Source organism: Theobroma umbraticum, unplaced genomic scaffold, assembly GCF_002168275.2.
Source record: "Theobroma umbraticum cultivar Fairchild unplaced genomic scaffold, ASM216827v3 scaffold_81.0, whole genome shotgun sequence".
In the NCBI taxonomy this organism is placed as follows: Eukaryota; Viridiplantae; Streptophyta; class Magnoliopsida; order Malvales; family Malvaceae; genus Theobroma; species Theobroma umbraticum.
The window spans coordinates 892,915-920,673 of record NW_018397268.1 but is presented as its reverse complement, the minus strand read 5'-3'; the positions used below and the strand labels follow the sequence as shown (position 1 = coordinate 920,673).

At 36.7% G+C, this 27,759-nt stretch overlaps 5 protein-coding genes across 10 annotated transcripts; 4 read left to right on the top strand and 1 right to left on the bottom strand.

Moving 5' to 3' along the window:
* Positions 1 to 529: 529 nt before the first annotated feature.
* Positions 530 to 2,556, bottom strand: LOC110425142 (large ribosomal subunit protein uL10). The gene is made up of 4 exons (XM_021439960.2): positions 2,098 to 2,556; positions 1,934 to 2,002; positions 1,356 to 1,454; positions 530 to 1,251 (listed from the first exon to the last, which is right to left on the bottom strand). Exons 1-4 carry the CDS (start codon positions 2,353 to 2,355, stop codon positions 715 to 717), a joined length of 963 nt encoding a protein of 320 aa, XP_021295635.1. The 5' UTR covers positions 2,356 to 2,556; the 3' UTR covers positions 530 to 714.
* A 242-nt stretch (positions 2,557 to 2,798) lies between these two features.
* SYP31 (syntaxin of plants 31) lies at positions 2,799 to 6,276 on the top strand. Its single transcript, XM_021439959.2, has 6 exons — positions 2,799 to 3,150; positions 3,556 to 3,806; positions 3,933 to 4,078; positions 4,414 to 4,452; positions 4,739 to 4,936; positions 5,138 to 6,276. Exons 1-6 carry the CDS (start codon positions 2,928 to 2,930, stop codon positions 5,295 to 5,297), a joined length of 1,017 nt encoding a protein of 338 aa, XP_021295634.1. The 5' UTR covers positions 2,799 to 2,927; the 3' UTR covers positions 5,298 to 6,276.
* A 6,409-nt stretch (positions 6,277 to 12,685) lies between these two features.
* On the top strand, positions 12,686 to 17,214 carry LOC110424938 (auxin transporter-like protein 2). 4 transcript variants are annotated; one of them, XM_021439658.1, is made up of 9 exons: positions 12,686 to 13,140; positions 13,604 to 13,786; positions 13,897 to 14,082; positions 14,171 to 14,283; positions 14,405 to 14,588; positions 14,685 to 14,782; positions 15,461 to 15,668; positions 15,757 to 16,014; positions 16,775 to 17,214. In XM_021439658.1, exons 2-9 carry the CDS (start codon positions 13,616 to 13,618, stop codon positions 16,979 to 16,981), a joined length of 1,425 nt encoding a protein of 474 aa, XP_021295333.1. In that variant the 5' UTR covers positions 12,686 to 13,140; positions 13,604 to 13,615; the 3' UTR covers positions 16,982 to 17,214. The 4 variants fall into 4 exon arrangements, with proteins under 4 accessions (XP_021295333.1, XP_021295332.1, XP_021295331.1 ...); XM_021439657.1 differs by having other exon boundaries at positions 12,686 to 13,163; XM_021439656.1 differs by having other exon boundaries at positions 12,686 to 13,204.
* LOC110424940 (uncharacterized) lies at positions 17,180 to 21,291 on the top strand. 3 transcript variants are annotated; one of them, XM_021439660.2, is made up of 5 exons: positions 17,180 to 17,283; positions 19,479 to 19,574; positions 19,696 to 19,770; positions 20,225 to 20,591; positions 20,924 to 21,289. In XM_021439660.2, exons 1-5 carry the CDS (start codon positions 17,233 to 17,235, stop codon positions 21,193 to 21,195), a joined length of 861 nt encoding a protein of 286 aa, XP_021295335.1. In that variant the 5' UTR covers positions 17,180 to 17,232; the 3' UTR covers positions 21,196 to 21,289. The 3 variants fall into 3 exon arrangements, with proteins under 3 accessions (XP_021295335.1, XP_021295336.1, XP_021295339.1); XM_021439661.2 differs by lacking the exon at positions 17,180 to 17,283 and adding an exon at positions 17,359 to 17,447 and having other exon boundaries at positions 20,924 to 21,291; XM_021439664.2 differs by lacking the exon at positions 17,180 to 17,283 and adding an exon at positions 17,764 to 18,332 and having other exon boundaries at positions 20,924 to 21,291.
* A 1,042-nt stretch (positions 21,292 to 22,333) lies between these two features.
* Positions 22,334 to 27,487, top strand: EGY2 (ethylene-dependent gravitropism-deficient and yellow-green-like 2). Its single transcript, XM_021439978.2, has 12 exons — positions 22,334 to 22,651; positions 22,743 to 22,815; positions 23,124 to 23,267; positions 23,808 to 23,858; positions 23,956 to 24,066; positions 24,361 to 24,435; positions 24,521 to 24,626; positions 24,713 to 24,806; positions 25,162 to 25,315; positions 25,774 to 25,981; positions 26,236 to 26,396; positions 26,608 to 27,487. Exons 1-12 carry the CDS (start codon positions 22,497 to 22,499, stop codon positions 26,854 to 26,856), a joined length of 1,581 nt encoding a protein of 526 aa, XP_021295653.1. The 5' UTR covers positions 22,334 to 22,496; the 3' UTR covers positions 26,857 to 27,487.
* Positions 27,488 to 27,759: the final 272 nt, after the last annotated feature.

The window sequence follows — 27,759 nt, the reverse complement described above, 5'->3', positions numbered from 1 at the left end:
CAATTGTATAGCAATGACCTATAAATAGATTTCAACATCAAATTTCACGTGCAAGACTTGAGACACTAAGCTTGAGTGTAAAGGGTACGCAAAAAATTGTGTCTATAGTGCTTCTTTCATTCAGGCTTTGCCACATGCTAAGTTTTGTCATCTCAGGATTATTTGATTCAATTAGAAATTCTCTTCTCCCTTATATTGTGTGTTTCTTTTTCCAATCATGTTTGAATAGTAAGTCCTTTGGATATGAAGGGGTAAAGGTCCAACATCCTATTATGGAGTTAGGGATAAGGGCGTAAGGCCACATCTCATTCTTGGAGAAAAAGATATTGGTATAAGACCAAACTTGTCCTCCTTTTCTTCCATGGAAACTCCCCTTGCAGAAAAACCAGTTTTAGCTTTACATCAAATTGAAAATGCTAGAGGGAACCTTGCCATCAAAGAGGAGATCTCATATATCAATTCACATAACATTTCCTATGTTTCTAATGACCAAATTAGGGACTGTGTTTAAATGATGGATTTGGGAGCATAATTCGAAATGCAGACTTTGATATAACAGACAATAAAACTAAATTAAAACTTTCACAAACTTATGAATTCTCCAAACATTAACAAATCAAAGTACACATCAAAAAGAAACTAAGCAAAACAAATCCCAGCAGTTGATGATAATTGATAGTCTTATAGTTCTAAAGTCTCTTTGAACAAAGAACTTTAGTCAAAGAGACTGAATCCCATATCGTCATCAGACTCTTCTTCAGGTTCCGGTTTCTTCTCCTCCACAGCAGCACCGCCAGCAGGGGCAGCACCAGTATCAGCTGCAACAGGGGCAGCAGAAACTGCAAACTTACTTGGATCTGCCAAGTACTCCTTCACTTTGTCAGCCTGTGGGAATGAGTACTCTGTTGCAATAGCAAGAGCCAAGACATTCTTGTAGGCATTGATGAACATGTGAGGTGCAGCAGCAAGGGTTGGGTATGAGATGGCAAGGGACAATGCAGTAACCATGGAGACACCAGCAGCAAATTTCTCAACCAAGTCATCCTCAGTAAGATTCAATACCTCAGGGCTAAAGACTGAGCCATTGTCATAAACAGACAGGACAATAAGACCATATGAGAAGGGCCTAATTCCAAGCTTGGCAAGAAGTGCAGCCTCAGAAGACCCAACCTTGTCACCCTTCTTGATAAGCTCCACAGGGGTGATAATTTCGACAGTACCCTTGTTAATCTTGGTAGGAATATTGAGCACCTAAATTATAACAGAAATATGATAAAAGAATCCAACAAGTCCTTTAACAAGGAGCACCCAAAATCAGATAAAAGAACAACATTACTACCAGAAAAAATCAGCACCTGGAAGAAAGAGGTCTGTGATGGGTCAAGCCCAGTGTTGCCAGGTGGGACAACAACATCAATGGGTGCAACCAGACCAACACGAGCAGGAGCTCCAACCTATTCATAAAGAAAGATAAAATTATATCCAAGCATTTTGTGCAAAAATGCAAAACAAATGGGAAGAATCAACTACACATCAAAAAACATTAAACTTAAAACACCAACAACAATATAGTAACAGAATCATTTAAGTTTTGAGACATGACCTTTAAAAAAGAACATGGAATTGGACACAACAACGAGAATGGTAACTAATCTATTGTCAAGCCAATAAATAGTTTTTCCTTGCATGCCTTTCCCTAAGTAGCAATGTAATGTGGGTTCTAAAAATGGAGTAAACTATATTAACAAATAGAACTTATCATATATACTCCTATGACTGAACAAAATTAAACATGTTCACGTGTTCTTTAGATTATGAAGCAAAATTTTCATCCATCTACTAATTACTATTGAAATCATCATAAAAACGAACTGACAAAATAGTTATAGTTTCCAGTATTCCAAGTTCCAGTAATCGAATAACTATTACCCACCTTGTACTTGGCAACCTCCTCGCTAACTTCCTTCAAGTCACCCTTAGTAAAGATCAATCCCACATTTCCCTGTTTCAATAAATAACAGGCAAAGACGCTTATTTGATCTATCAAACACTAAAAACCAAAAACAAATTACAATAAAGATTTAAACTTTAAAGTACCTGGAGCAAAGGGATGAGGTTAAGGAAAGCCGTGTTCCCGGTCTTCTCAGCGTGCATCCTAATGGACCTTTTCATCATGGTATTCTTACCCATGAGAACAACAGAGTCACCACGGAGACCTTTACGGATGTTCTGGAGCTGGTTCGAACCAACGTTGTCGGCAGCCGCGATGAGGATCTGGGTGTACTCGTCTAATAGCTGGCATAGCTTAGCGTCGTACGCGATCTTCTTGTCGGCCTTGGAGGGTTTCACCACCATTTTGGGAAGGAAGAAGAGTTACGAGCAAAGATACAAAATTTTACAGTGGGCAAAATCGAGGGCCAAGACGAAGCGGTTGCTCAGTCAAGGCGGACAGCGAAACGGTGCCGTCTCTTTAACCTCCGGTGGATTTGGGAGCGAAGAAAGAGTGAAGAGAGAGATAAACCCTAGAGCGATTGGGAGGCAGTGAAATCAGAGAAATGGGTAACAGTTGTTTATATCTTGGAAATTAGGGTTTTGGTTATGACCTAGATCGGACGGGTGAGATTTGTTCCGACCATCTGATTGGCTTGGGTCGGTTCTTGAATTTTGGGTTATTTTGGGCTTCTTCTGTTTTGAGCCCAAAAAGAAAAAAGCCCAGTTAGACGGAGGCATATTCAGCGTGTTGACGTGGCGAAACATCATTGGACAACGTTAACAACTGAAGTCCCCACTAAAACGACCAAAAACCACCGCGAACATTTCGATTTGTTTTTCTCCGGTATCTTTCCCTCCAATTCCTACGTTAACATTCCCCTCTCCGACAAACGAACTTCCCCTTCGCGCCACCTTAAACGACAGCGTTTTCGTCGATGGCCTCCCCGTACAGAGATCGGACAGCCGAGTTCCGATCACTACTCCAAACGCTTCAAAAGATCGGAGGGGTCTCATCCGTCAATGATAGTCATCTCCAAAACGACCACGTTTCCAAACCGGCTGCTCCTCTCTGTTCCAGATCCGAGTTCAATAAGAAGGCTTCCTTAATCGGATCGGGTATCCAAGAAACCTCTCAAAAAATCGTTAGACTTGCCAAATGTAAGCTCTTTCTTTTAATTGTTTATTTAGCTGAATTTCTTTTATTTAATGATTTATTCATTTTTTTGGCTTAATATTTACTTGGATTTTTGCTATTGAGAATTAAATTTGGTTAATTTAAGTGCTAGATATATTTCCTTTTAGTTGTTTAACTTTTGTAAAATGGAATAAAAAGGTGTTTTTTTTTTTTGTAAATATGTATAATTAGTGTGCTAAGTAAAATTTTAATCTTGATTTTACTAGTGGGAATTAAAATTTAATTATTTAAGTGCTCAAGATATTTCCTTGTAGTTGTTTAAAATTTAATTAATGGAATAAATGTCTTTTTTTTCCTAAAGGAAAGAATCAGATTAGTAGCTGATTTTGCAGTGGTAATTCTTGATTTTTTTAATGTGATTGTTGTAGTGGCAAAAAGGTCATCCATGTTCGATGATCCGATTATGGAAATACAGGAATTAACTGCTTTGATAAAGAGTGATATTACCGCATTGAATATGGCACTTTCGGATTTGCAAACACTTCAAAACATGGAGATTGCAGATGGAAATTATTCCGAGGATAGAGTTGTTCACTCGACGACGGTTTGTGATGACTTGAAGGGCAAGTTAATGGGTGCTACGAAGCATCTTCAAGATGTTTTAACTGCAAGAACTGAGGTTTGTGCGACATTAGAATTATAGTTTTTTTTTTGAGTATTAGGAAGTAATAACCCTTCTTTGTTGCTTTTGGGTTGGCTTATGTTCTTTTTTTTTTGTTTTTTGGTATGTGTTGTGGTTATGCAGAATATCAAGGCTCATGAAAACAGGAAACAGATATTTTCAAAAAATGCATCTAGAGAGAACCCATTTCAGCGTCAAACAGAATCTGTGACTGAGCCACCTCCTTGGTCAAGTTCTTCAACTGCCTCTGGGAGTTTACCACAGTCAGGGTGGGTAATCCGCATTTCTTGGTGCAGTATTATTTAGTAGATATAAATAAACATTCAATAGGCGTCTACTGTCTTGGTTATTATCCTGTCTTCATGTGTAGGAGGCAGGATCAAGTGTTTCCAGGCTATTAGAATATAAGGAATCTGGTATTTATAATACATTTGGTGTGCTAGACAGTTGATGCACTAATAATTTAATCAATTTTGAGTAGCATCTAGCACAGATGTAGATAGTCTCATCAATGCACACTGATCTCTCTTTATGTTTTCCTTTAACTGAAAGACCATTACTACTCTTGTTGTCTGACTAATGTCTCCCCTTTCTTTATAACCAGACTGCCACCAAATGGAGTTCAAGCTGGCAGCCAACTGAGGTGTGTTATTGTATGTTGTGTTTGATTAAAGTTTGAGGTTTATACTTTTCCCATAAATTGTGTTTTCTACTGATTGGTCATATCTTTATGTCATCTTATGAAATTTAGACACATAGGTAACTATTCACTGTGATTTGCCATGCATTAGGATTGAAAATTTTCTTTATATGTAGATATATTCCGAACTCATGCCTGTTTCTTTTATATCTATCGGCCTCATTGTTGTTTCATTTCCACTTCATTAATTGTTATTTTTCTTTATTACACCTTTTATTGACCACAACAGACGAAGGCCAGCTGTGGATGGCACACCTTCCCACCACATGGAAATGTCCATGTTACAGCAGGTAGTTCCCAGGCAAGAGCACTACTCACAAAGTAGGGCAGTTGCTCTTCAAAATGTTGAATCTACAATTTCAGAACTTAGTGGGATCTTTACACATCTTGCTACGATGGTTGCACAGCAAGGAGAACTAGCTATCAGGTCTGCTGCTTTTGCCCATACTTTTTGCTAGTTTCTTTTCATTTTTAGATCTGGAAAGTTGCTATTTCCATCAAAAGTGACAATAAACTAAATAAGTATGTCATTTCTTTTGGCTCATCTTCATTTTGAAGTGTTTGTTGTATGAAATTAGGTATTTTGAGTTGTTTACAGAATCTGCCTGGTTTTGTGACTTGTGAGCAGGATTGATGAGGACATGGATCAATCATTAGCTAATGTTGAAGGTGCTCGCAATGCTCTACTGAGGCATCTTAACCAAATATCATCCAATAGATGGCTTTTAATCAAGATATTCATTGCAATTGTCTTTTTCCTGGTGGTCTTTATCATCTTCGTGGCTTGAATGTGATAACTTGAGATTCCAATATATCCCTTCTTGTTGTTGCATGGAGTTGACATCCATGTATAGCTTACTTTGTCATATTCATTCTGTATATTCAATTGGCATTGCCATTATTTTCAGATGGCACTAGCTTGTATAAATGATGCAGGCTTCTAGTTGTGTTGAGAGAAACATAACTACACCATACCTTATTGCTTGTAACCATGTTGAAAACCCATTTTGTTCATCAAGAGGTTGTTGTAATTTGCAAAAAAATGATTAATTGATATCTAAGTCATGCAATGATAATTCAAAAGTATTTTTTTTGCTTCTGCTATCTTTCATGTTATTTTTTATATTTCAAATCCAGATGAATTTGCAGTGTAATAACCGATAGTAGGTTTGAAGCCCTGGAATGATCTTGGTGCTCTGCTCATTGAATACCAGGCTTCAAGAGATGCAGGCTGGCATCAGGCCCTACTGCCAGTGAAAGAAGCCAACACCTGTCCACCCAAGTTAGAGGATTCCAACTCGGAATCTGTATGGTTATGTTCTTGTTTTATCCATTTAAGTCTTATGGCTGCGAAGTAAGAGCCTTTTGTCGAAGTCCCAGGGCATGAAAAATGGGCATTGAAGGACGTGTCCTTCTGTAGAAGTAATTCGGGTCATCGGATATAAGGTTTCCTGGAAACTTGTTGATCATTCATCCTTGAACCATGTGGATTCCCTGACCTTAGAAGGAATATTGTTCTAACCCTTGGGACCGGTGGGGGTGCTGTGATAGAAGCAACCCAGTGCCAAAAAGACTCTGTTTTACTTGTGCAGATTTATGGAAGGAATAGTTTTCTTTGCCCTGTCTCTCCCTTCTCTTCTCAATGTCTAGTCAACAACTTCACTGGCATGAGACTTTTTATGCAAACAGTGTGGATCTCGATCAAGATTTCACTATGAACTATGGATTAAATGTCTGTTTTTATAGTTAATTCCTTTGATTTAAGCATGAGCATGAGATCGATCATATATTCTTCTGTTCATAAGGATGGTTGTTTCTTCCAACAGGTTCCTTTTTTTTTTATCATAAGTGAGCATACCATATTTGGGTGTTCATAGAGAATGGAATTTGTCAATCCAAGATTACTACTAAACCACATTTTGCAGATTAAAAAAGCCAAACAGAGAGATCGTGACTAATGGTGGGCGAATCCCACTAAGTTATCTGATGCAAACCTTTTGCTCAGAATCTTCTTTTTCAAACCCCCCAGAATTCTTAAATCTATTGTTTGCCACAATCATTCTGACTAAGAAAAGTATTTGTTAAAGAAAACAAGTGGGAAATTAGGGAATGAAAGAATCCCGAAGACAGGCCAGGACAGACTTTTGACTGCCTTTGTATGCATCAGAAACAACTAAACTTTTTGATACCAAGTGGCAACCTATCCTGAAAACATGAGATCTTTCCTCTGCAAAGTGTTAATTTTTAAACGATTAAGTGATACATATTGATGAAATTAAAGGTTGCAGAAAATGTGGGTTTTGACCAATATATCGGAAAATAAGGATTGGGAACCATATCAGAGATATTTTAATAAGGCTGAAGTTTGTTTGACTTTTAGAGAATGGAAGACCTGTGTTTTCTTGGAGGCAGGTTAGACAGGAAGGGGATGACTTAGATTGCAGGTTACAAGATAGAAATGAATGAAAAGCAGGAGATAAAGGGAGGGAAAAGTTGATATAACATGTAAAGGTGGGGGTGTGGGAGGAAAAAGAAATGAACCAAACTTTTCCTTTTCTTTTGCAATCTGAAGTTCCATTATTACTGGTAGGAATCAGGATAAGACACTTCCACATTGCTTAAGATTCTTCTTTCTTACGAAATTTCTGAATAGGTTAAAAGTGGCGTGTACGTGTGTGTGTGTGTGTGTGTGTGTGTTTTTTTTTTTTTTTGCAAAGCTTTTCCCTGTTGGCTGCCAAACCTTACAGCTTTTTGTCCTCTTGATCTCTATCTCTTTATCCTTGATTACCCTCTTTTCAGGCTAATAATTTGCATTGGCAATTATAATTATGTGTCCAGCATGGAAGCACACCCCAAGATTGAGACCTGAAAGCACCAAGCAATAAAAACCCTTTGTTAACTGTCATGGAAGATGAAAAAGTCAGATAGAATTTGGAGTTCTCCTGTCGCAGAATTATATGCTGCAAGCTATCTGGCATCCAGACTGATAAAGTTGGGAGTAAAATTTTGGATTCAAGCACCTCTATGCTTGCTTGCTTGCTCTTTAATGGGGCACACTCAGATGACAATTTTTTTCATATCTAAGGGACTCCAGAGCTATAAGTGTCGAGCATTGCCTATTTGTTTTGGTAAAGTGAAGCAAAAACTAATGCTTGGGGGGTATTAGTTGCTTCTTTTCTTGAGTGACTGGACCAGGTTGTTTCCTTTTTCAAATGTTCCTGATTATGCTAGACAAACTCAATTGAATTACACCAATTATTACTATTGAAAGGGGCAAACAAAGAAGGAAAAAGAGATGGTGTTACTTGGTTTCTTATTAAGCAGAAAAGAAAAAAAAAAAGTTATAGGCTTATAGCAACATTTGATGGTAAAAGTGAATCTTGGGGAATGAATGAAGTTCCAAGTTGCAAGTGATTAAGTTTATTTGGTTTTATTTTCTTGCCTGCTTTCCTCCCAAGACTCAATTGGGAACAAGAAAAATCCAGTAATGGCAGACACAGTAGAAACATCTTCAAATCTTCATGTTCCAATGATAGATTTGGTAGAGGGTGGAAGACTGGGAGGTGGTCATTGAAAAGACTGACAAGCAAAGGGACACTCTGGAAATTTTTCCACTACTAGGCCAAGGGAACTCTAGCCTTACACAATGGCTGACAAAGATGCACCAAGATTCCCTCATAAACAGACAAATCATAGACAAAAGCTCTCCCATGTAACATTTAAGGTGTAAGAAAGAGATTTGCAAAGGGGGAGGGGGATGAATTTGGTGGTTTTGCTGTTTGTCGTGGGCATGTGAGCTTGTTGAGTGGAAGAATGATAATGGATTTGTCAAGGATTTTCAATCAATTGATGTTCTTTGCCTACTTTGTTTTTTCCATGCATAAGTGTGGCCATTTCTTTGATTTTGGTACAACAATGAGGTGGTCTTTGAATGTTTGAAGTATCAGCCAAATGGTGGAAGCAGAACAGCTGAACATGGTAGGAATCTTCATTTTCCAGGTGTCTCTTTTGCATTGTCAGACAAGAAAAAATCCTGCTACTTTATAGCCAGGATAGCCTTAAAAACATTTGAAAAAGCCATAGAAATATACAAGAAACCTCTCTTTAAGAACCCAATATAAATTTCTAAAGCTTCTCGCAAAGTTGGATTATATGTTGGAAACTTGACAAAAATCTTAAAAACAGATTGAACTTTTGATGATCACATAATCTCAGATTCCCAACTTCTTCAAGGAACAATTAGTACCATGGTGGTTGAATTTTCACACCAAGTTGAATGGGAAAGCATTTTAAGGTTTTGATCATCATTATGATCTTTAATGGACTATGAAGGCAAGATTTTCTTAGTTTCATGATCTCATGGCAATGCAGATTAGACCTTGTACATGTGTTTTCCATTGACTTTAGGCCTTTTGGAGACCTTTAATTCAATTAACCTAACTCAGGAAAGATCTCTCCCTGGCAAATTACAATTAATAGACACATGGATTTTTCCTACTTAAGGCACAATTTTTGTCCCTTTTTTGAGGCATAATTCAATGTTGACACTTCCTCAAGGTCCTAAAGAAGGAATTTTGCTCCACTAAGTTAGCCTTTATATGATGAAAAAAGAAAAGGGTTGACCCCATCACCAATTATGTTCTTGTCACTTTGACAGTCATCTCCCATGAGTGTTTCCAATTAAAAACATCTCTGCAAAAATGGGTCCTTACCCAAGTTTTTGGATAAGCCACATTCAAGATCTCATATCAGTTCGAAGATTAGTATAATATCAAATAATTGTAATAATGTATATATGTTACACGGTCACACGTTAACCATGTAACGTATACATACTAAATACTTACGAACCTTTTTATAGTTCTTTGGATAATGGTTTATTATTGATTTTGGTCACGCTAGCAAGTAGTTGTCCATGATGACCAGACAGTCCTAACTCCTAGAGAAATTAATGTCTCAATTTCTTTGAAATAAATCAAAATGATTAACAATAAGTTCATGACTTGTGTTTTAAGAATGGACAAAATTAAAGTCCCATACCCTACATTTGGGGCAGTTTCACTGCAATTTTATGTCTAAAACAAAATATTTAGGGGGGGAATTGAATGTAGAAGGAATGAATAAGTATGTCACAATAATGATTTCTATCCCATTTACTTATCAAAGCAACCCTTAAAAGAAGCATATCTTGGGATGCTTGTTCTAAATCAAATAGATTCTTGAGCCTTAGAAAGTGACAGAAAATACCCAAAGATAAAGAAGAAAAAAGCTTGCAGCTCAGCTCTCACTATGTAAATCCTAAGGGAAACTTTTGAAGATTAGGAAAAGCCAAGCCAAATCCCATTTTTCTCTGTCATATCACATACCCATTGGGTATTTTCAAGCAAATATTCTTTCTCACTTGTTAGACTACTCAAATTCCTTCTAATCATCATGGATTGCACATATCCCCCCCTCCCTTATCTAAGGCTATTTGTCATGCTGATGTATTAAGTATCTCAAATTATTTAACCTACATCCAAATTTAAACCGTCATTTTGAATTTAAACACGGAATTAACAAACATAATTTTTTTATATATTTTTTATTTATAATATTAAAAATTTTTGTATATAAACATGTCGGATCTTATATGATCCCTATTAATTATTTGGAACTTTCTTAAGCAAACGAGAGGGGACCCATATCGTGTCATTCGATTAATCATTGTCATTCCCACTAATCACTCGATAAAGTTAAAAACTAAGCTAGTTAATTATTGGTGAAATTGAGAACAATCCATAAGCTAACAGAAAGGGTGGGAGGGAGGTAAAATTTTGCACACAACAAGATGTGCTACACAACCTTCCTTTGTCTTCTTTTAGAGTTTCCCCCACATGATTGGTCTCAAAATTCATGCTTAAAACAACACATGAATGTTGCTTAATCCCATTTTAACGACGAATTAGGTTATGATTAAGTGGAATAATTAAGGTTTGGATAAATGATTCTTAAAGGTCACCAATGAGGATTACTAGTCAAGAGTCAGAGATAGGAGACAGAGAGCATATTAAGGAAAAGTTAAATAAAGTTGGAAGTAGAATGGGGAGGGGAGGAGGAGAAGGTCCCTCCAAAAAGAGTTCACCAAAATCATGGTGATGAGCTGGTCCTTTTCCACTTGCTTATTTTTATGAGTAAAATCAGTATTTCTACTCGTATAATACTACATCATATGACTTATGTTGAAAGTATAATCGAGTTAAATGGAATCGATATAAATAAGATGTGAAAATTTAACTTTATCAAATTTTGAGGTTTAAGGATAATTGAGTGATTTGAAATGTGATTTGATTTATTATTATTGTCGATGTTGTTTCTTTAGCTTATCCGATTAATTATATATTAAAAAATAATAATTTTGTTTTATTTAAAAACATTTCAAACATTGAAAATTGAAATATTACAAAACCCAACCTTGTTATATATCTTTGGGTGATGTACTACAAAAGGGTCAATGGCATTCGAATGCTATAATGATTCAAGCTATGACCTTGTACTTGAGTGGAGGAATGGCTTGGCAATACACAGTTTGAATGCCCTGTTGGGCCTCTTTTCTTCCCTTGCCGTGGATTATTATGGCATGATAGTCATTCAAAGAAGTGGCAAGAACCATGAGTATTTGTCTCTTTAATTTTATTTCTAGAGAACTCTCTCTCTCTTTGCATGCAGACCATAATGAATAATAAGCAACACTCAAGAGCATTCACTTATTATTTTATCAATTCCCAAAAATTAACCAAGAAAAAGTCGTGGTAAAGTCACGCGTAATTTTATTTTTGAAGAAAGATTATTCGGTTATGATTATAATTTCTATTTATACGTAAAATTTTGTAAATGAAAAACATAATTATGTCAAATATTAATCCCATTTCTCTTACCTTTTTTGCCATCTTTCCTCCATTTTTCCTACCTTAACCAACTAGCTAGTTTATAAGACTAAACCCCCACAATTGAACAAGGAAGTGGTTGGTAGAGATAAGATACGTGAGAGGACTAAACTTCCATGCTTGATTATACATTTCCTAAGGTTTTAGGATTTGGTGGTTTTACTGCTAAATGCTGATGATATCAGATTTTGACATTTTGATTCAAATGGCAAAATTATTTGTTGGTCAATAATCAGTTGGCTTAGCCGAAAAGGCAATTTGTTTTGCTTCCATTAATTGTTATTGGACAAATTAAAGCATTGATGGTAAGGGTTGACAGAAAGCAGAAAGAACCCTTTTCCTCCCTGACATCTTACCATACCATTGATCATCATCAAAGATTCATTGTTTCTTCTATAATTTTGTCAATGGCATTGTACCTTAGAAAACAACATCAAATGTAGAAATTTGATCAGATCTTATGCTGTAATTTGGATTAAAATTTACTTACCCTGAAATTTAAGTGGCTTCTTTCTTTGGCTGAACAAAGGCAAGGGAACATATTGATCAATGAATATCGTTTGGACAAGCTTTGTTTTTTGTTTAATTTTTTTATGTTGATGTTGGTGATTGATGATGCTATGGCAATCATGGCTGTAGGCTTGTAGCTATGAAGTGCTAGTGATTAATTTACAATTTCATTTTAGGAGTTATGACTACTAGCAGAAGCTATGCAGTTTATGATCATGATGATGCTTTTGATCTATTATGACCATTTATTTGTTTTTCTTTCTTTACTTTCCTTTTATCTTGCCTGTCAACAAATTTTTCTTTTCCTGTATATGTTAAGAGTTATTATTAGAAGTAATTTAAGTTTAAACAAACAACACTGCAAAATCATGAAGTTTTCTTCCATAAGCAATTGCCATACAAAATCATAGGAACACCAAACACTCTATCCTAAGGCATTTCTCCAATGATGAAAAAAGGGTAGATTAAGCAAACAAGAAGTAAGTAATTTCATTAACAATTGTAATGAAACACGTAAATGTGAATGTTGGGTTTAATTCTTTTTTTGCCTTTTTGTTCTTGGAATGAAAATTGAGTGGACTTTTTACCAAAAGTTATATGAATCATTAGCATTGGAATTAAAAGTAGGAGAAAATTTTGAGTTAAAAGAAAAAAAAAGTTAATATTTTGGTACTGTTACTTCAGGTTTGGATCTGTACCCAATGAATTAAACCATTTAAAAAGGCTTATTTTCATAGGGTATCGGGATATAGTAACTGAGACAACACCCAGAGAGACTATGAAACAGAGTGAGAGAATACATACCGTGTGAAAAGAAGAAGCTAAAAAGATCTCTCTGCCACTCATATGTCTTAACAGAAAACTCAGACACAGAGTTTGAAAAAAAAGAGAGGAAAAGATTTGTTGTTCTTCTTGTTTTTGTTTGCTTAAAAGCACTGAAAAAGGAAGCAAGCAAAGCTAGCTTCCCTAGTTTCCTAGTTAGCAGCTACTAGTACCCTATTTTGCCTTTCTCAGGTGGTGCTTTTCCCGGGCAGATCTCGTTTTTCAAAAGAGAAAAAAAAGGGGTTGTTTCGTTCTTCTTCAAGAGAAGGAAAGGGAAGCTCTTTATTGCTTGTTGGATTTTTGAGTGTGAAAGAAATGATTTTTGGTAGTACAACAAGCATTTGAAAGGGTTGTTAGCTGGCTTTTTGAGAGAGTTAAGGCACTGCCAACCTTGGAGTTAAGGCTTCTTTTTGAAGCTGGGATTCTTCTGTCTTCTTGTTAAGTCATTTATGAATTACAAGTGTTTCTGAGATATAAATTTAACATCCTGGTGAACCAGAAAATTTAAAGCTGTAACAGCTACCCAAAAACTGTGGTTTCTTGCTTTTAAAGGTAAAACGAGAAAAACACACACAGACACACTCTCTTTCTCTGTCACTCTTTCTTCGAGAGAAGTTAGAGGCTGAGCTGATTTTCGGGTTGTCTCACATTTGTCAAGAATCTCTTTTTTTCTTTCTCTACTTCTCTCCATTATAAGCCAATAGGCTTCCTTGAAATAAAGTAACATAGTAAAAAATATTTGAGGTTCATGGTCTAAAGTTGCTTGCTTTTGTGTCTTCTTCCTTGGTTTTGGCTTGTGTGTTTGGTTTGATTTTGTGTTTGATTTTGATCTTTAGAGAAGTGAAGCAATGTCAGGACAGAAACAGGCTGAGGAAGCAATCGTTCCAAGCTTTAATGAGGCTTCTGAACATGAAGAGAAAGAGGAAGAGAAGGGAGATCATTCCATCTTCAGTGTTAAGAGCCTTCTTTGGCATGGTGGTTCTGTTTATGATGCCTGGTTTAGCTGTGCTTCAAATCAGGTACTAAATCTCAACTCAAAATTGTAATCAAAGCAGTGTAAAACTATTTCCCTTTTTTTTTAGCTGACAAAAGATTCTTTCTTCTTCTTTTTTTGGTGGTGGGGTTGCAGGTGGCTCAAGTTCTGTTAACACTACCATATTCTTTCTCTCAAATGGGAATGCTTTCGGGGATTATTCTGCAGATTTTTTATGGCTTTCTTGGAAGCTGGACTGCTTATCTCATCAGTGTTCTCTATATTGAGTACCGAAGCAGAAAGGAGAAAGAGAATGTCAGCTTCAAGAACCATGTCATACAGGTTAGCTTTTCAATATCAAAAGACCCTTAAAAAAAAAAACAATTTCACATATCATCCTTAAATATTTTTTTTTTTTTTTTACATGCAGTGGTTTGAAGTGTTGGATGGTCTCTTGGGACCTTACTGGAAAGCTGTTGGATTGGCTTTTAACTGCACTTTTCTGCTCTTTGGATCTGTCATTCAGCTTATAGCCTGTGCCAGGTCCCATTTCTTGAATTATCCCCCAACTTTTTTTAATTAAATTTTAGACTTTGATGGATTACTCAAACTGGGGTTTGGCTTCAACCAACTGATTTCTGATGTTTGTATGAGTTGATTACAGCAACATATATTACATAAATGACAAGTTAGACAAGAGGACATGGACTTATATCTTTGGAGCTTGCTGTGCTACCACAGTCTTCATCCCCTCATTTCACAACTATAGAATCTGGTCTTTTCTGGGGCTCGGCATGACCACCTACACTGCTTGGTATCTGACCATCGCAGCCTTTGTCCATGGCCAGGTAAAAACAAAGAAAGGGTTCTGATCTTTCCTCAGTTTTTAAATTTGATCTCTTTCTTTTTAACCTCTTCTAGTTTCACCTCTCTTTCCTTAACAGGTGGAGGGTGTAACTCACCAAGGTCCAACGAAGTTGGTTTTGTACTTCACTGGCGCCACCAATATCCTCTATACTTTCGGCGGACATGCTGTCACTGTGTAGGTGTTATTATTATTGCTACAGTTCCTAAAACAATATAATTTTTTGCTTTATTTTATTGAACAGAAACTTTGCAACTGCAGTAAAATATTGGTTACAGTAGGATCCTATTGGCAGCTTTTGCTTCCCATTTTTGGGATTTGAGAAAGAGACTAGTTTAAGAAACAAATTCATTGATATTCTGTCACTGGGTAAAGTTGCCCTTGAATCAATTCTTCTGGGTTGGTACCTTTCTTGTCTCCTGTGTTAGTCAAAAGTTGCAGTAAATTCCTTAGTAAACATTTTGCTGCAGAATCATCAATCCTGGTTGGTTACCAGTTCAGCTGGTTATAAATGTGTGCATCAACTTGGGTGAAAATCATCAAAAATTAAATACAACAGGGAAAAAGGAATTTGATCAAGTGTTGAAATAATGAAAACTTGTACTCTTGGCTGGCTTGAGCTTTTTGAAATCCACTTGCTTGAGTGGGGTTTGCAGCATGATAATTGCAGGGGTCCTCTGCTGCTTTAACCATGGCTTCTTTTTTTTTTGTTTAGCTTTAGGAGATCTTTAGACATATTCTCTAACCTTATTATAAAGTGGCAACCCTGGTCCCTTTGGTCACACCTTTGACTAAACCATTATTATTTGCAGTTGAGTAGAACTGAGTTTTGGACAAAAATTTTTCTGTTTGCAGTGAAATTATGCATGCAATGTGGAAACCTCAGAAATTCAAGTACATATACCTATTGGCCACTCTCTATGTTTTCACGCTAACCATTCCATCTGCTGCTGCTGTGTATTGGGCTTTCGGTGATCAACTCCTTAACCATTCCAATGCCTTTTCACTCCTTCCACGCTCTGGGTGGCGTGATGCAGCAGTTGTGCTAATGTTAATTCACCAGGTTTATGGATATCCTACAAAACTAATTTTTTTAATGCTATCGTAACCTTATTGGATTACTTAGATTGACATGATCAATTGTTTTGCAGTTTATTACATTTGGGTTTGCGTGTACGCCATTGTACTTTGTGTGGGAGAAAGTGGTGGGGATGCATGATACAAAGAGCATATGTTTGAGGGCAGTATGCCGGTTACCTGTGGTGATACCTATCTGGTTCTTGGCTATCATATTTCCTTTCTTTGGTCCCATTAACTCGGCTGTAGGATCTCTTCTGGTCAGCTTCACTGTCTACATCATCCCTGCCTTGGCTCATATGCTCACTTATAAATCAGCCTCTGCCCGACAGGTAAATCCTGAAAATGGTCCAGTTTCTTCATTTCTTATCGTAATCTTCTAAGCAAATGTTTTGTGCAATCCGGCTGGCATTGTCGAATGCCACAATAATGTTGCTACTCTATCATTATGAGCCATCCTTTCCTAACCATAATGATCAGATGAGTTCTGATAGATACCTGAGGTAATTTTGATGCTTAAGAGGTACCTTGGTCTGTAGGACATGCCCAATGAAGGGTCCTCATCGATTATTGGCTTACCTGATTAGATCATCCTGATTGCTACATGTAATAATTCCTAGTAACTAACTACATATGATCTATACAAGCAATCATGCAAGGTTTTCAGCTGTTTGTGACAAGTCAGGGGAGTTTCCAATTCCCACTATAGTTAATACACCAGTCTTGTGTTCAACTCTTCACAATTTCCTGTCCTTACAACAAAATCGTTTTCAAAGAGGCTGTGAATCAACTAGGTGCTGTGTCATGTTCAAAAACTAGTAGTACTATTTCGATACAATGTAAGGTTGTAGGTCAATTTCACCTCATAAGTCACTATGATTCTTGCCCCACCAGTGGATTTAACAGTAAATATACACACAGTGTATGAAACAAAGATGAGGGTTGGTGGCAAATCTTTATCACTCGGTTTAAATTTTTGTGCTGGCCACATCTTAGAAAGTTAGCTGGTAGGCTAAACCATCAAGGTCTTATTCCTCACATTAATTATCAACTTACTTTGTTTGTTCTTTTGGTAATTTCTTGTGTGAGCAGAATGCAGCTGAGAAGCCTCCTTTCTTCCTCCCAAGCTGGACAGCAGTGTATGCTGTGAACACATTCATTGTGGTTTGGGTCTTCGTAGTTGGCTTTGGATTGGGAGGTTGGGCTAGTATGACAAACTTCATCAAACAAGTCGATACATTCGGGCTCTTTGCCAAGTGCTACCAATGCCCACCCTCACCATCATCAAAGCATCACTGAAGTATTTTTTGTTATTTTCTCATTCCAATTACAGCGCATTATAGCATCTTTTTCTCTTGTATTATACTCCTGGGAGGCATCTGCACCTCCTCCCATACATGCAGTGTGCTGTAGTGTCCATCTCTTTTGTTCTACCTTTTGCTACAACTAGTTGGTGAACTCTGAATGGGTTGTATTTCCTCAGTATTCTATATTTTTGTCAATGGGAAGAAGCAAAGGGTAAATCTTTTCAAGCTGCTATTCTCCTTCACATGGCTTGTAAACATTTGCTGCCTTCTCTCTCTTGGAACCCCTCTTGGCATGTGAGCTCATATCAATCCAAATCATATGATTACAGTTTGCAATCTCAAGTGCAAATTCCTTTTGACCGTCTCATGTGTTTCAGCTGGTCAAATTTGGAGCTAATTGGCAAAGGGGCCCCTAGATTTGGGGTTTGCTGAAATGGCTGTTTTCACTGTCTTCGGGTGTATGTTCCTTTCAATCTTTGTCCCCATCCCCCGTGCCTGTGAACCTTTGCTGCTGATGCATGTTCATGAGTCCCAGTTCCATGATACGTTTAAAACACGCGAACGTGATAGTCTTATCATATCTTTACCTATTAAATTTTAATTATTCATTTTTTAAAATAACAATTAGACAATTTTATTTTTTATATTTTAATTATTAAAATAGTGTGTTTATCATATGATGAGAGACTGCGAGATGACGTTTGCTTAAGAAGAAATTTTTAAAAAACGTGTGTTTCGAGAAAGAGAGAGAGAGAGACCCAAGGATCACACGAATTTCTTCATTTTCAAAAGCTCTTTTTCCCTTTATCAAAGGCAAGGGGCTTTTTTTTTTTTTTTAACTTTTTTTTTCCTCATATTAAAGTGCATTAAAAAAAATGAAATTAGCTCACAATGCTTGACACAAAAGAGTCTATTTCATGATAGTGTTAATCATATTTCCACTTTTGTATTCTTTTGACTTGGAAGCCTAAAGAGGGTCCCCCTCAAAGCTTAAGATTTGAACTAAGCATGGGCGTGATTTGTAATAGTACACATCAATTCTTTACATTTTTCTTTCCCCACTTTTCTTCTTCTCGTCCATTTCTTTGGGGTCTTAGTTCTGTTATGGCAGGCTTTGTTATGTGGGCTTAGCTGTTGCATGGAGAATGGAGGATATGGGTTTCCTTAATGGAATCTAAAGATATTAGATTTGGCCCATTTGCTTGAACCTTACATAGGATTGCAGATTGGGTTGTTCTTCTATTTCCCTTTGCAAGTACTAACTTGTGGGTCAGACCAACATTTTGACAGACTTCACTGGAGATATTCTGTCAGATGTTACTCATTCAGTGAGCAGTGATTTGGTACAGAACTTTTCTGATTCTGATTGTTATATGGATTTTGGCTTAATACCTTAAAAAAAACTCATGAACTATAATAGATTTATGGTGGTTTGAAATGGTTTTCAACCATTAAAATGTGTCAGCTGCCACCTGCTAATGCTTCTTTTTGCAGATTGAAGTGTAACATGTATGCATATCAGTGATTTTACCATTACCTAGATTTCCCATGCTTGCCCTCTCCTCTCATAACTAGCCCGTGACCAGCAATGGACAGTATGCTTAGCATCTCAAATGATGAAAGCTTCACAAGATATAGTTGAAAAGACAGATTCCCTCTCCCACAATTTATCTTCATCAGCAGGAGTCACATTGCACATGCAATCGCCATGAACAGTGGATTCCCACCCAATTCAGAGCCAGAAACCTTGGAATCTCTTGTCTACTTAAAACACCAGCCGTTGGCAGTTCTGATTACCTGTCCAGTTTGATCTTCTGCATTACTAAACTCATTTTCTTTTGGTACTAAAACTTTGGTGAGAGTTGAAGGCAGAGTTCAAGCTTCCATAATCAACATCCAAATACAGCTACTACAATGAAACCAACTGTTTTGATGACCCATTTTCTGTCGGAGCCAGCCACCACCCACGGTGGAAGTGGCATGATCAAGCCCCTTCATTTTTGCTTTTAGCTGTGTTGGCTCTTTATCTCAACCGTGAATACTTTGGACTACTCCCATGGTTACACGTGTACAAAAAAAACAAAGTAAACTTTTCTTCCCCATATTTGGTTTGTTACTCACTCTGCCTTGCAGGCTGTATAGCTCCTCTTTGCCACCTTCTCTCTCGGGCTAAAAACCAAGCTGAGTGCTTTATAAAGTTTCTATTTTTCCTCAGTGTCAAAAGAGTGAGAGTGAGAGAGGCAAAAGAAAGATAGTGATGGCTCCAAGAGGACGTTCAAGAAAGGTAGTTTCTTCCATTGTCCTTTCTTTTTTCTCATTTTTGATTCCTATCAAACCATCTTCACTCACATTTCAAGAAAAGTTGTTTTCTTCAGTCTTCCGTCTTTTTTTTTTTCCTTATTATTTCACTGTTTATCTTTCAGGTCCTTGTTTTCAGTGTTTTCTTTCTTTTTTTAAAAATTTTGCTCTGTTTTTTCTCTCTGTTGCAGAGGTCTAATACAAGAATGGCTGCAGCCACTGATGCAATGAAGCCATTTGGATTCCCTAACAACTTGGTTGTCAAAACCATCAAGGAACTCCTAAAAGTGGGTTTCCTTTCCTTATCTTAAAGAAAAAAAATTTGCTTTAGAAGTTTGAGGTTCTGTTTTCTGATTAAGGAAACAAGCTAAAAAGAAGGGAACTTTTGTGCGTTTGTTTGTGATTTAGGTGTATGGGGAAGAAGGGTGGCCCTTCATTGAGGATGCTGCTTACAAGGTTCTGATAGAAGCTATACTTGAAAAGGTGAAAGCTTTATTCGTTTTCTGCTTCTTATAAAGCTTGCATTTTGTAATTCTTTTTGCGAAAAGCTGAAATTCTTAGGATTCATGGTGTTTTGAGGAGTTAGATGTCTGGTCCTTATGTTTGTTGTCTTCCCTCATCAACTGATTTTCTTCCAATCTTTCTTGGCTGATATGCTCCTTCCTATCTGTTGCTCATGTATTGTTTGTGCTGCTTTCTGGATTGCTTAATTGTTTTCTTCTTTGGGAGTTTCTGATGATCATATGGCTTCATAGAACTGATCAGCGATTTACCCTTTTCCATCATTTTGGAGGTTTTGAGCTTGGGGCCTCCCTTTGGGAGGGAAGGTGGCTACTGGTTATACAGATTACAGAACACATGCTAACATTGCCAGCAAGCATATTGTTAGTTTCATTGACTATTTTCAAGATTAATTTGTTTCAATCCTGTTTTGAAGGACAATGGAGGAGAAACAAGTAATTCCAAGGAACCAGCTGCTGAGACTTCTGGTGGGACTCTTTCACTTGCATGCTCTGATGTGAACCCTCCCAACACCGGATTGCAGATCGGCAATGACTTGGACCCTGCATCAGAGACCTGTGGTGGGACTCTTGCACTTGCATGCTCTGATGTGAATCCTCCCAACACCGCATTGCAGGTCAGCAATGGCTTGGACCCTGCATCAGAGGCCTGTGGTGGGACTCTTGCACTTGCATGCTCTGATGTGAATCCTCCCAACATCGCGTTGCAGGTCAGCAATGGCTTGGACCCTGCATCAGAGACTAATGAGGCTTTGGGCACTGCAAACCTGACAAATGAATCTGGTAACCAGTCTTCCCATTTTTCCCGTTGAAAATTACAGGTTTTGGTCAATTTTTTTTGAATCGATTGAATCAAGTAGCAGTTTGTGACTTATAAATTTGAGAAACATGGAGATGCATTTCATATAGGACCTAATAAATGAATGAAAAACTTGGGAAAAATACACTTCTCTACCTTATTGTATTCAACTTGCATAGGCATGTTACTATTGACACATTAAACAATCATGCAACTTGTTCCAATATGCAGAATTGCATCTGAACTTACCAATGAATTTCGTTATCTTCACACTGTAAATACCCTTGTTTTCATGTTGGTAAATATCTCCCATCAGTCGAAGCAGGAGGCCCCGTGAGAGAGCCTGTTCAGCTTCCTGGGAGCACTAGCCACTCTACTCCATCTCTTACTCATACCCCACCAATGCCAGAGAGCAATTCAACTAGGCAGCGCAGGCCTTACTATGGCTGGATCTGCAGTGATGATGAAGAGGATCTTGTGGAGCTAGCACCAGGACCATTAGCTGAAGAAATGGAAAACTTGCTTTTAAGTCTCAGGGGACAGAGAGAGAGAAAGCAAAGGTGGGATGTAAAACCTGAGGATATCTAAACTCTTTTCAGCTGTAAATTCTCTGACATATTCACTGGGGTTTGGCTTAAAACTCTGCTTATGGAAATTCCCAATGGAAGAATATTCATTCATGATGTGTATCGAATGTAATCTTGTCAACAATCAGATGAAATCCAATTCCATTTTTCAGTTCATTGGCTTTGATGTCATAAAAATTCTTGGATGATCACTTGTTTTTCCTGGCTAATGCTCAAAATTTGAAGAGCAAAGCAATAATTTTTCTGGCTCAAAATGGCAAGAGTGTAATGGTAATCTCGAGTTTAGATGAAACTTGTTACTCAATCCATTTTAAACCCAAATATAAAATACTCATATATAAGATCGTAGAGTCGAGGGTATTCTCATTGCCATCCCTCGTTTAGATAAATGGATGATTTCAAATTTAAACTATATAGTAATAATAACAAAAAATGTTCGTTAAGATCATATTTAAAGAGAGAAAATTTTAATTATTGTATTGTTCTTTTTTTAATTTTTTGAAAATAATGCATTAAATAGAATAATAATTTTTATATATTGAGAACACGAGAAAACAAAATCGTACCTTTTATTTTAATTTTTTCTTAGTATGTAATTTGTGTGAAATCATGAGATAATTTTATAATTTTAAATTTTTTTATCTAAAACATGAACTAGACAATGAAATTTAATTAAGATAAGATAATGTTTAAAATCTTTTGATGATTATATCAAATATTGTATAAGATCGAATATTATGATCATTATAAATACATTATAGATAGGACTGAACAATAATTTACATAGGTCATAAATATTAGAAGACAAAATTTCTCCTTTTATTTTAAATTTTTTATTGATAATTTGTACACAAATCACCAGATAATTTATAATTTTGAAAATGTTTTTCTAAAATACGAATTAGAAAATTAAATTTAAAATTGAAATAAGACGTGTTTAATCTTTGACAATATATTGAATATTTAATGGTATAATGAGGCAAGAAGAAAAAAAGAAAAAAATTGAAAATATTTTAATTTTTGAAATATCTAAGATTAGCCACTCTGTGTACGTGTCCATTTCTTATTGGCCCAACTGGGTTCTCCGTTCAATATTCGGATCTTCCCCAAAAAATATCGTTCTCGCGGGTTCTCTCCTTCGAAGCAACGAACCGAAACGGATAAGACTTCCGAAGAAACCAAAAGGAAATTTGAATTTTCTTCCAATGGGATTGGAACTTCGTTTGAATTAAGAAAGCTTCTTTCGAGAGATTCAGATTTCGATTAAAAAGAGAGAGAGAGAGAAAAAAAGGGAAAAAAGAAATGAGTTTCGCGGTAAGTTTTCGCGGGAACTTTGGTGTGTTATCGCAGTGTAGCTCTTGCTGTGATCTTCGGTTTCAGCCATTGTTAGCTTCTCCAAGTCTTGCTAAGTCCAAACGGTGTCGTTTAAGGAACTTGAAGTTTTCTCAGCTCTCAAGGTAACTTCTGTTTTCTTTCTTTTTGATTTTGTTCTTTAGATTCTGGTGAGGAATGAAAATGAATTAATTTCTTTTTTTTTTCCTTTTATAGATTTTTCAGGCGAAGAGAGATTGTTTGCAGAGTAACAGAGACAGAAACTGAATCAGATAGTAACAATGAGAAGGTGATTACTTCATCACTAAATGTACTCTTTGTTTTTTTTTCCTTAATATTTTTATTTTTTTGCTGCTTTTTTATGGAATTGTAAATATTTCTGCTTAAAAGGAAAAATTACTGAGTATTTCAATGTTTATGATAGCTTAAGTGAATTATTGCATTTTCACTGATGAATCTGCTCAAGAAGTTATCGGCGGCACGTTAAAGCATAGGTCTTTGTATGAATGAATTATGAACACATCCTCAACATGTGATGATTTATGTTTTCGGAGGGAAAGAAAGCGTTCTTGATGTAAGATATTGGATGTTTTGTAGGAGAAAGAAGAGAATGAAGGTGGAGAAAATCCAGATACTACTGGTTCCGCAGAGCAAAATGATTCCCAGATTGATCCTCAGCCCGTGAATGTAGAGCAAATAAAAAATAATGGTGCAGAAACTATAGCTCAAGGTGGTGTCCAGGTAGTTTAATTTCTGTTGTGTAATAATACTTGTGTGGTGACAGAATAGGGCAATAGGCCAGCCCCTTGATTACTTGGTTCTCAAAGGAAGATCTTGCAACTGATCTTTTCGATAGGTTTCACATCCATTGCCTTAAATTCTTAACTAGAGTGTGTTTTTTTTAATCTCCTTTCTATCTTGACAGAAAATGCTTTTGTCCAATGAAAGCTAGAGAGTTATTTAACTATAGCAACACCTAACAATGGCATTATGTTACCCTACATGAAACTATTGGCCCTTGCATGTAATATCTAAGCGTCTATCTTTTACATGGTATTTAATACCTACAGAGTGAATTATTATAGTGCATCAGTCCCACATTGAACTGCCATCTTTATACTTTATAATCAATGAACTTTACATAGTTCTTCCTCCAAATCTACGAACAGAAGAGGTTGTATGTTCTAAGCTTTGGCTCATGCTTTTTCTTTTTGGTTTGCTTTTTGGCTTTAATTTGAAGAGGAATGACTTAGGTATTAGCTTGCTTGACCCTTATTACAGGAGGATGGCGATGTTGAAGTTACTAGTGGATCGCCTCTGCCAGGTGTGAAGGTGATCATGATGCTGTATTACTTCCTGTACTGGAATTTACAAGAGAGAACTTCTTTCCCTGTTTCCTCTTTTTCATCTTCCTATGTTTCCTCAACAGCCGCAGCAACTGGATGAAACAATGAGGATACCAAAGGAAACCATTGACATTCTTAAGGATCAAGTATTTGCATTTGATACTTTCTTTGTGACGAGCCAGGAGCCATATGAGGTGAGTTAGCTATCTTAACAGCTCTAGGCTTTCTTAACCCGTCCTTTTTCTTTCAAACTTGTATTTGGAGGGGCTGAAATCAAATTAGATTGCCTTATAAGAACCTTCTGCAATTGAAGTTTATAACATTTTCATGGAGATCAATAATAGTTAAAGATTTGATTGTCTCCTCTGGATAAGTATTTTATTGTTCTTGGGAATAAGATAAAAGAGAACATTCAGTTTTATTGTGCTCTTTTTTCCCAACTGTGGGTTTTAAATTTATGTTCTTGTTTACCTGCATAATTTTGTTAGGGTGGAGTGTTGTTCAAAGGAAATCTGCGAGGACAGGCTGCCAGAAGTTATGAAAAAATATCTACAAGGTTGCAGGTATGTATACTCTGTTTCTTCCATTGTACTCTTGTGGAGCCTAATGACTGATTCTTTATTCAATTTCTTCTTAATCAATATACAGAACAAATTCGGTGATCAGTATAAGCTTTTTCTTCTTATCAATCCTGAAGATGACAAACCAGTGGCAGTTGTTGTTCCAAAAACAACTTTGCAACCAGAGACAACTGGTAGTTGACTATGCTATTATTTTATAAAAGTTCACTGTTGTCATAAATCGAATCCCTGTCATTGATCTAAAGTATTTCTTTTTCAGCGGTCCCTGAGTGGTTTGCAGCTGGGGCTTTTGGTCTGGTTACAGTGTTTACCTTACTTCTTCGAAATGTCCCTTCACTGCAGTCCAACTTATTGTATGACTTCTTCTATCAATTTTCATTCTGACTTCTTAAAAATATTAACTGTGGCTTGTTCTTGTGATCATAATCAAAGCATAACAAAGGCCAAAATGCTCCTGTTTCTTGACCACAGATTCTTCAATCTTCTATCTCACTCTCTCTCTCTCTCGCAGGGAGGATTCCTTTCTATCATCATCATGTTATTAGAAAGTTTAAGTGGGGATAATTTTTATCATCTATGTTGCATACTAACAGTATGGTTTCTGATATTTTACTGTGCTTCCTTGTTCTTTGAATTATGAGAATTTTCCATTATATCAATTCAGTTTGTCTTATTGTAATTACTGCCAATGGTATTTTCATGCTCCAGATCAACATTTGATAATCTCAACTTGTTATTGGATGGTCTACCTGGAGCGTTTGTTACTGCACTTCTTCTGGGGGTACATGAATTTGGCCACATCTTAGTAGCAAAGAGCACTGGAGTTAAGCTTGGTGTTCCTTTCTTTGTCCCCAGTTGGCAGGTGATATATATGGTTCTCTGCACAAATCTTTTAGTTAAAAAAATCCCACTTATGTTTTCCTTTCCCTTATGAGTTCCTATTTTTTGTTACCTTATCTCTAGACAGAAATCTTTGTTGCAATCTACTGTGGAAATCATAAATAAGAGCATCACTTTTACCTCTTTCTTTATAGTAACATGTAATGCATTCATCGGGACACACTCTATGTCAGATTTCCAATTTTTCATTTCTATGTAGATCCCTATCCGGTTAACTTCTGTGCTTTCTTTACGTGGAGCACATGAGTAGTCACACCGAAGCAATTTGTATGACAAACAGCCTTGTTACCGGTATCACTGGGCTTCTTATGACCCTGGGGTCCTTGTATAAATTGCATCCGTTTGCCCTTACATTTTCTGATCTATTTGATGTTCTGTAAACATACGTGCGGCAAGTCTAATGGACTGCTTTGATGGCAGATAGGCTCTTTTGGTGCCATTACAAGGATAAAAACTATTGTACCCAAACGTGAAGACCTTCTGAAGGTTGCAGCAGCTGGACCTCTAGCTGGCTTTTCCTTGGGTTTTGTTCTATTCCTTCTAGGTTTCATCGTGCCACCCAGCGATGGTATTGGAGTAGTTGTTGATGCTTCTGTGTTTCATGAATCATTTCTTGCGGGGGGTGTAGGTAAGCACTTGTGCTATCAGAGACACTTTGCGTCATTCACACACATGTTTGAATGGTGATGGGTCTTCTGGCGCTTTACTAAAGTGCCTGTCTTATATTCTATTAGTTTGCTAAGTTGTGCAGCACTTGCATTCATGTTCTTACCCGGCTCGTGCATTATATTTTTCAGCAATCAAGTTAACATTAGACAAATGCTTTAGCTTAGTCAGGTGAAAAAGACGTATTCTGATTGTGGGCTTTCTCACCTTTTGCAGCAAAGCTTCTTCTAGGTGATGCATTGAAGGAAGGCACTCCTTTATCACTTAACCCACTTGTAATTTGGGCATGGGCTGGACTTCTCATTAATGCCATCAACAGTATCCCTGCCGGGGAACTAGACGGGGGGCGAATCTCCTTAGCAATATGGGGAAGAAAGGTATTCCCATTTCGAGTAAAACCACATAAACCATTAGAGTTGCACAATTCTCATGCCAAACAGGCTTTACACCCTTCACCCAAAACTCTTCTTGGTTATGCAGAATATATCCCCTGTAAATTCTTTTTTTTTCCTTTATATTTATATATATATATATTGATGTATTGTGGAATGACAAGAGTTAAAATTGACCAAGTTTCTAATTGTACAGGCTTCATCTCGCTTCACAGCAGTCTCCATTGCCCTGCTAGGAATCTCGTCATTGTTCAATGATGTTGCATTTTACTGGGTAGTTCTCATATTTTTCTTGCAGAGGGGGCCAATTTCTCCACTCTCTGAGGAAATATCTGATCCTGATGACAAGTATGTTGCCCTTGGAGTTTTAGTTTTGATCTTGGGATTGCTTGTATGCTTACCGTATCCATTCCCTTTCACAGATGAGTCCATTACAAACTTTTAGTGATAATAGTTTAAACAATAATCAAACCTACGTAGAGTCAAACTTGGATTCCTTTTTTAGGAAGATTTGTCAGAGGAAATGGCCATGATATGCAGATCGGCTTGTAAAGGGGCTGTTATTACATAACAGTGATATAGAATGAATAATTTTGAGAGTGATGGCTAGTTATGTTTGGAAGCGTAATGATCAGTATGCAACATGTGCTAGCTGGTGGAAACAACTGTCAACTGAAATTATTAGCTGAACCAGTGGTGAGTAAACAGCTCTCTGGTTATTGCAGAACCTTTCCCCTCTAAAAAAGGAAAGTTCTTTGTTTTTTTTTTAATTGATTTACAGGATTTTGGAAGAAGCATATTGGGGAGGCTGGAGGGGAGTATTGTTATATAAACTTCTGCCATTAAGTTTAATCTATCTATAACTATAATTGTAGATTTCAATTTATTTTCTGACATGGGAATTGGGATCTTCCCACCAACCCCACCCTACTCCCTCTGCTGTGCATTTATGTTTCTTGGGTTTGCTTTCCTCTCTGTCCAATTTTTTTAGGTTAAAGGGTTGGTAAAACAGTGCAGTTACTGCTAGGGAATTTACTTGATTTGACTTGCCATGTAGTACTTCACTATCATAAAGATGAATTCATAGAGGTATGCTTTAGTTTGTCCATATTAACCTAATACTAAAAACAGTGATGATATGCTAAAGTTATATGATACAAAAGCTTTTTTTTTTTTTTTGCTTCACAAGTTCTTTGATTTCCATAGCACATTAGGTCCGGAAAATGATTATTCTATTTCCTTTTATTTCTTTTTTTTTAATTTATGAAATGATCATTTCGAGAGATATCTGAATAGCTATTATTAGCCTCCTTTCAGTAATAAACTTTAAAAATAAAAATATCCTTAT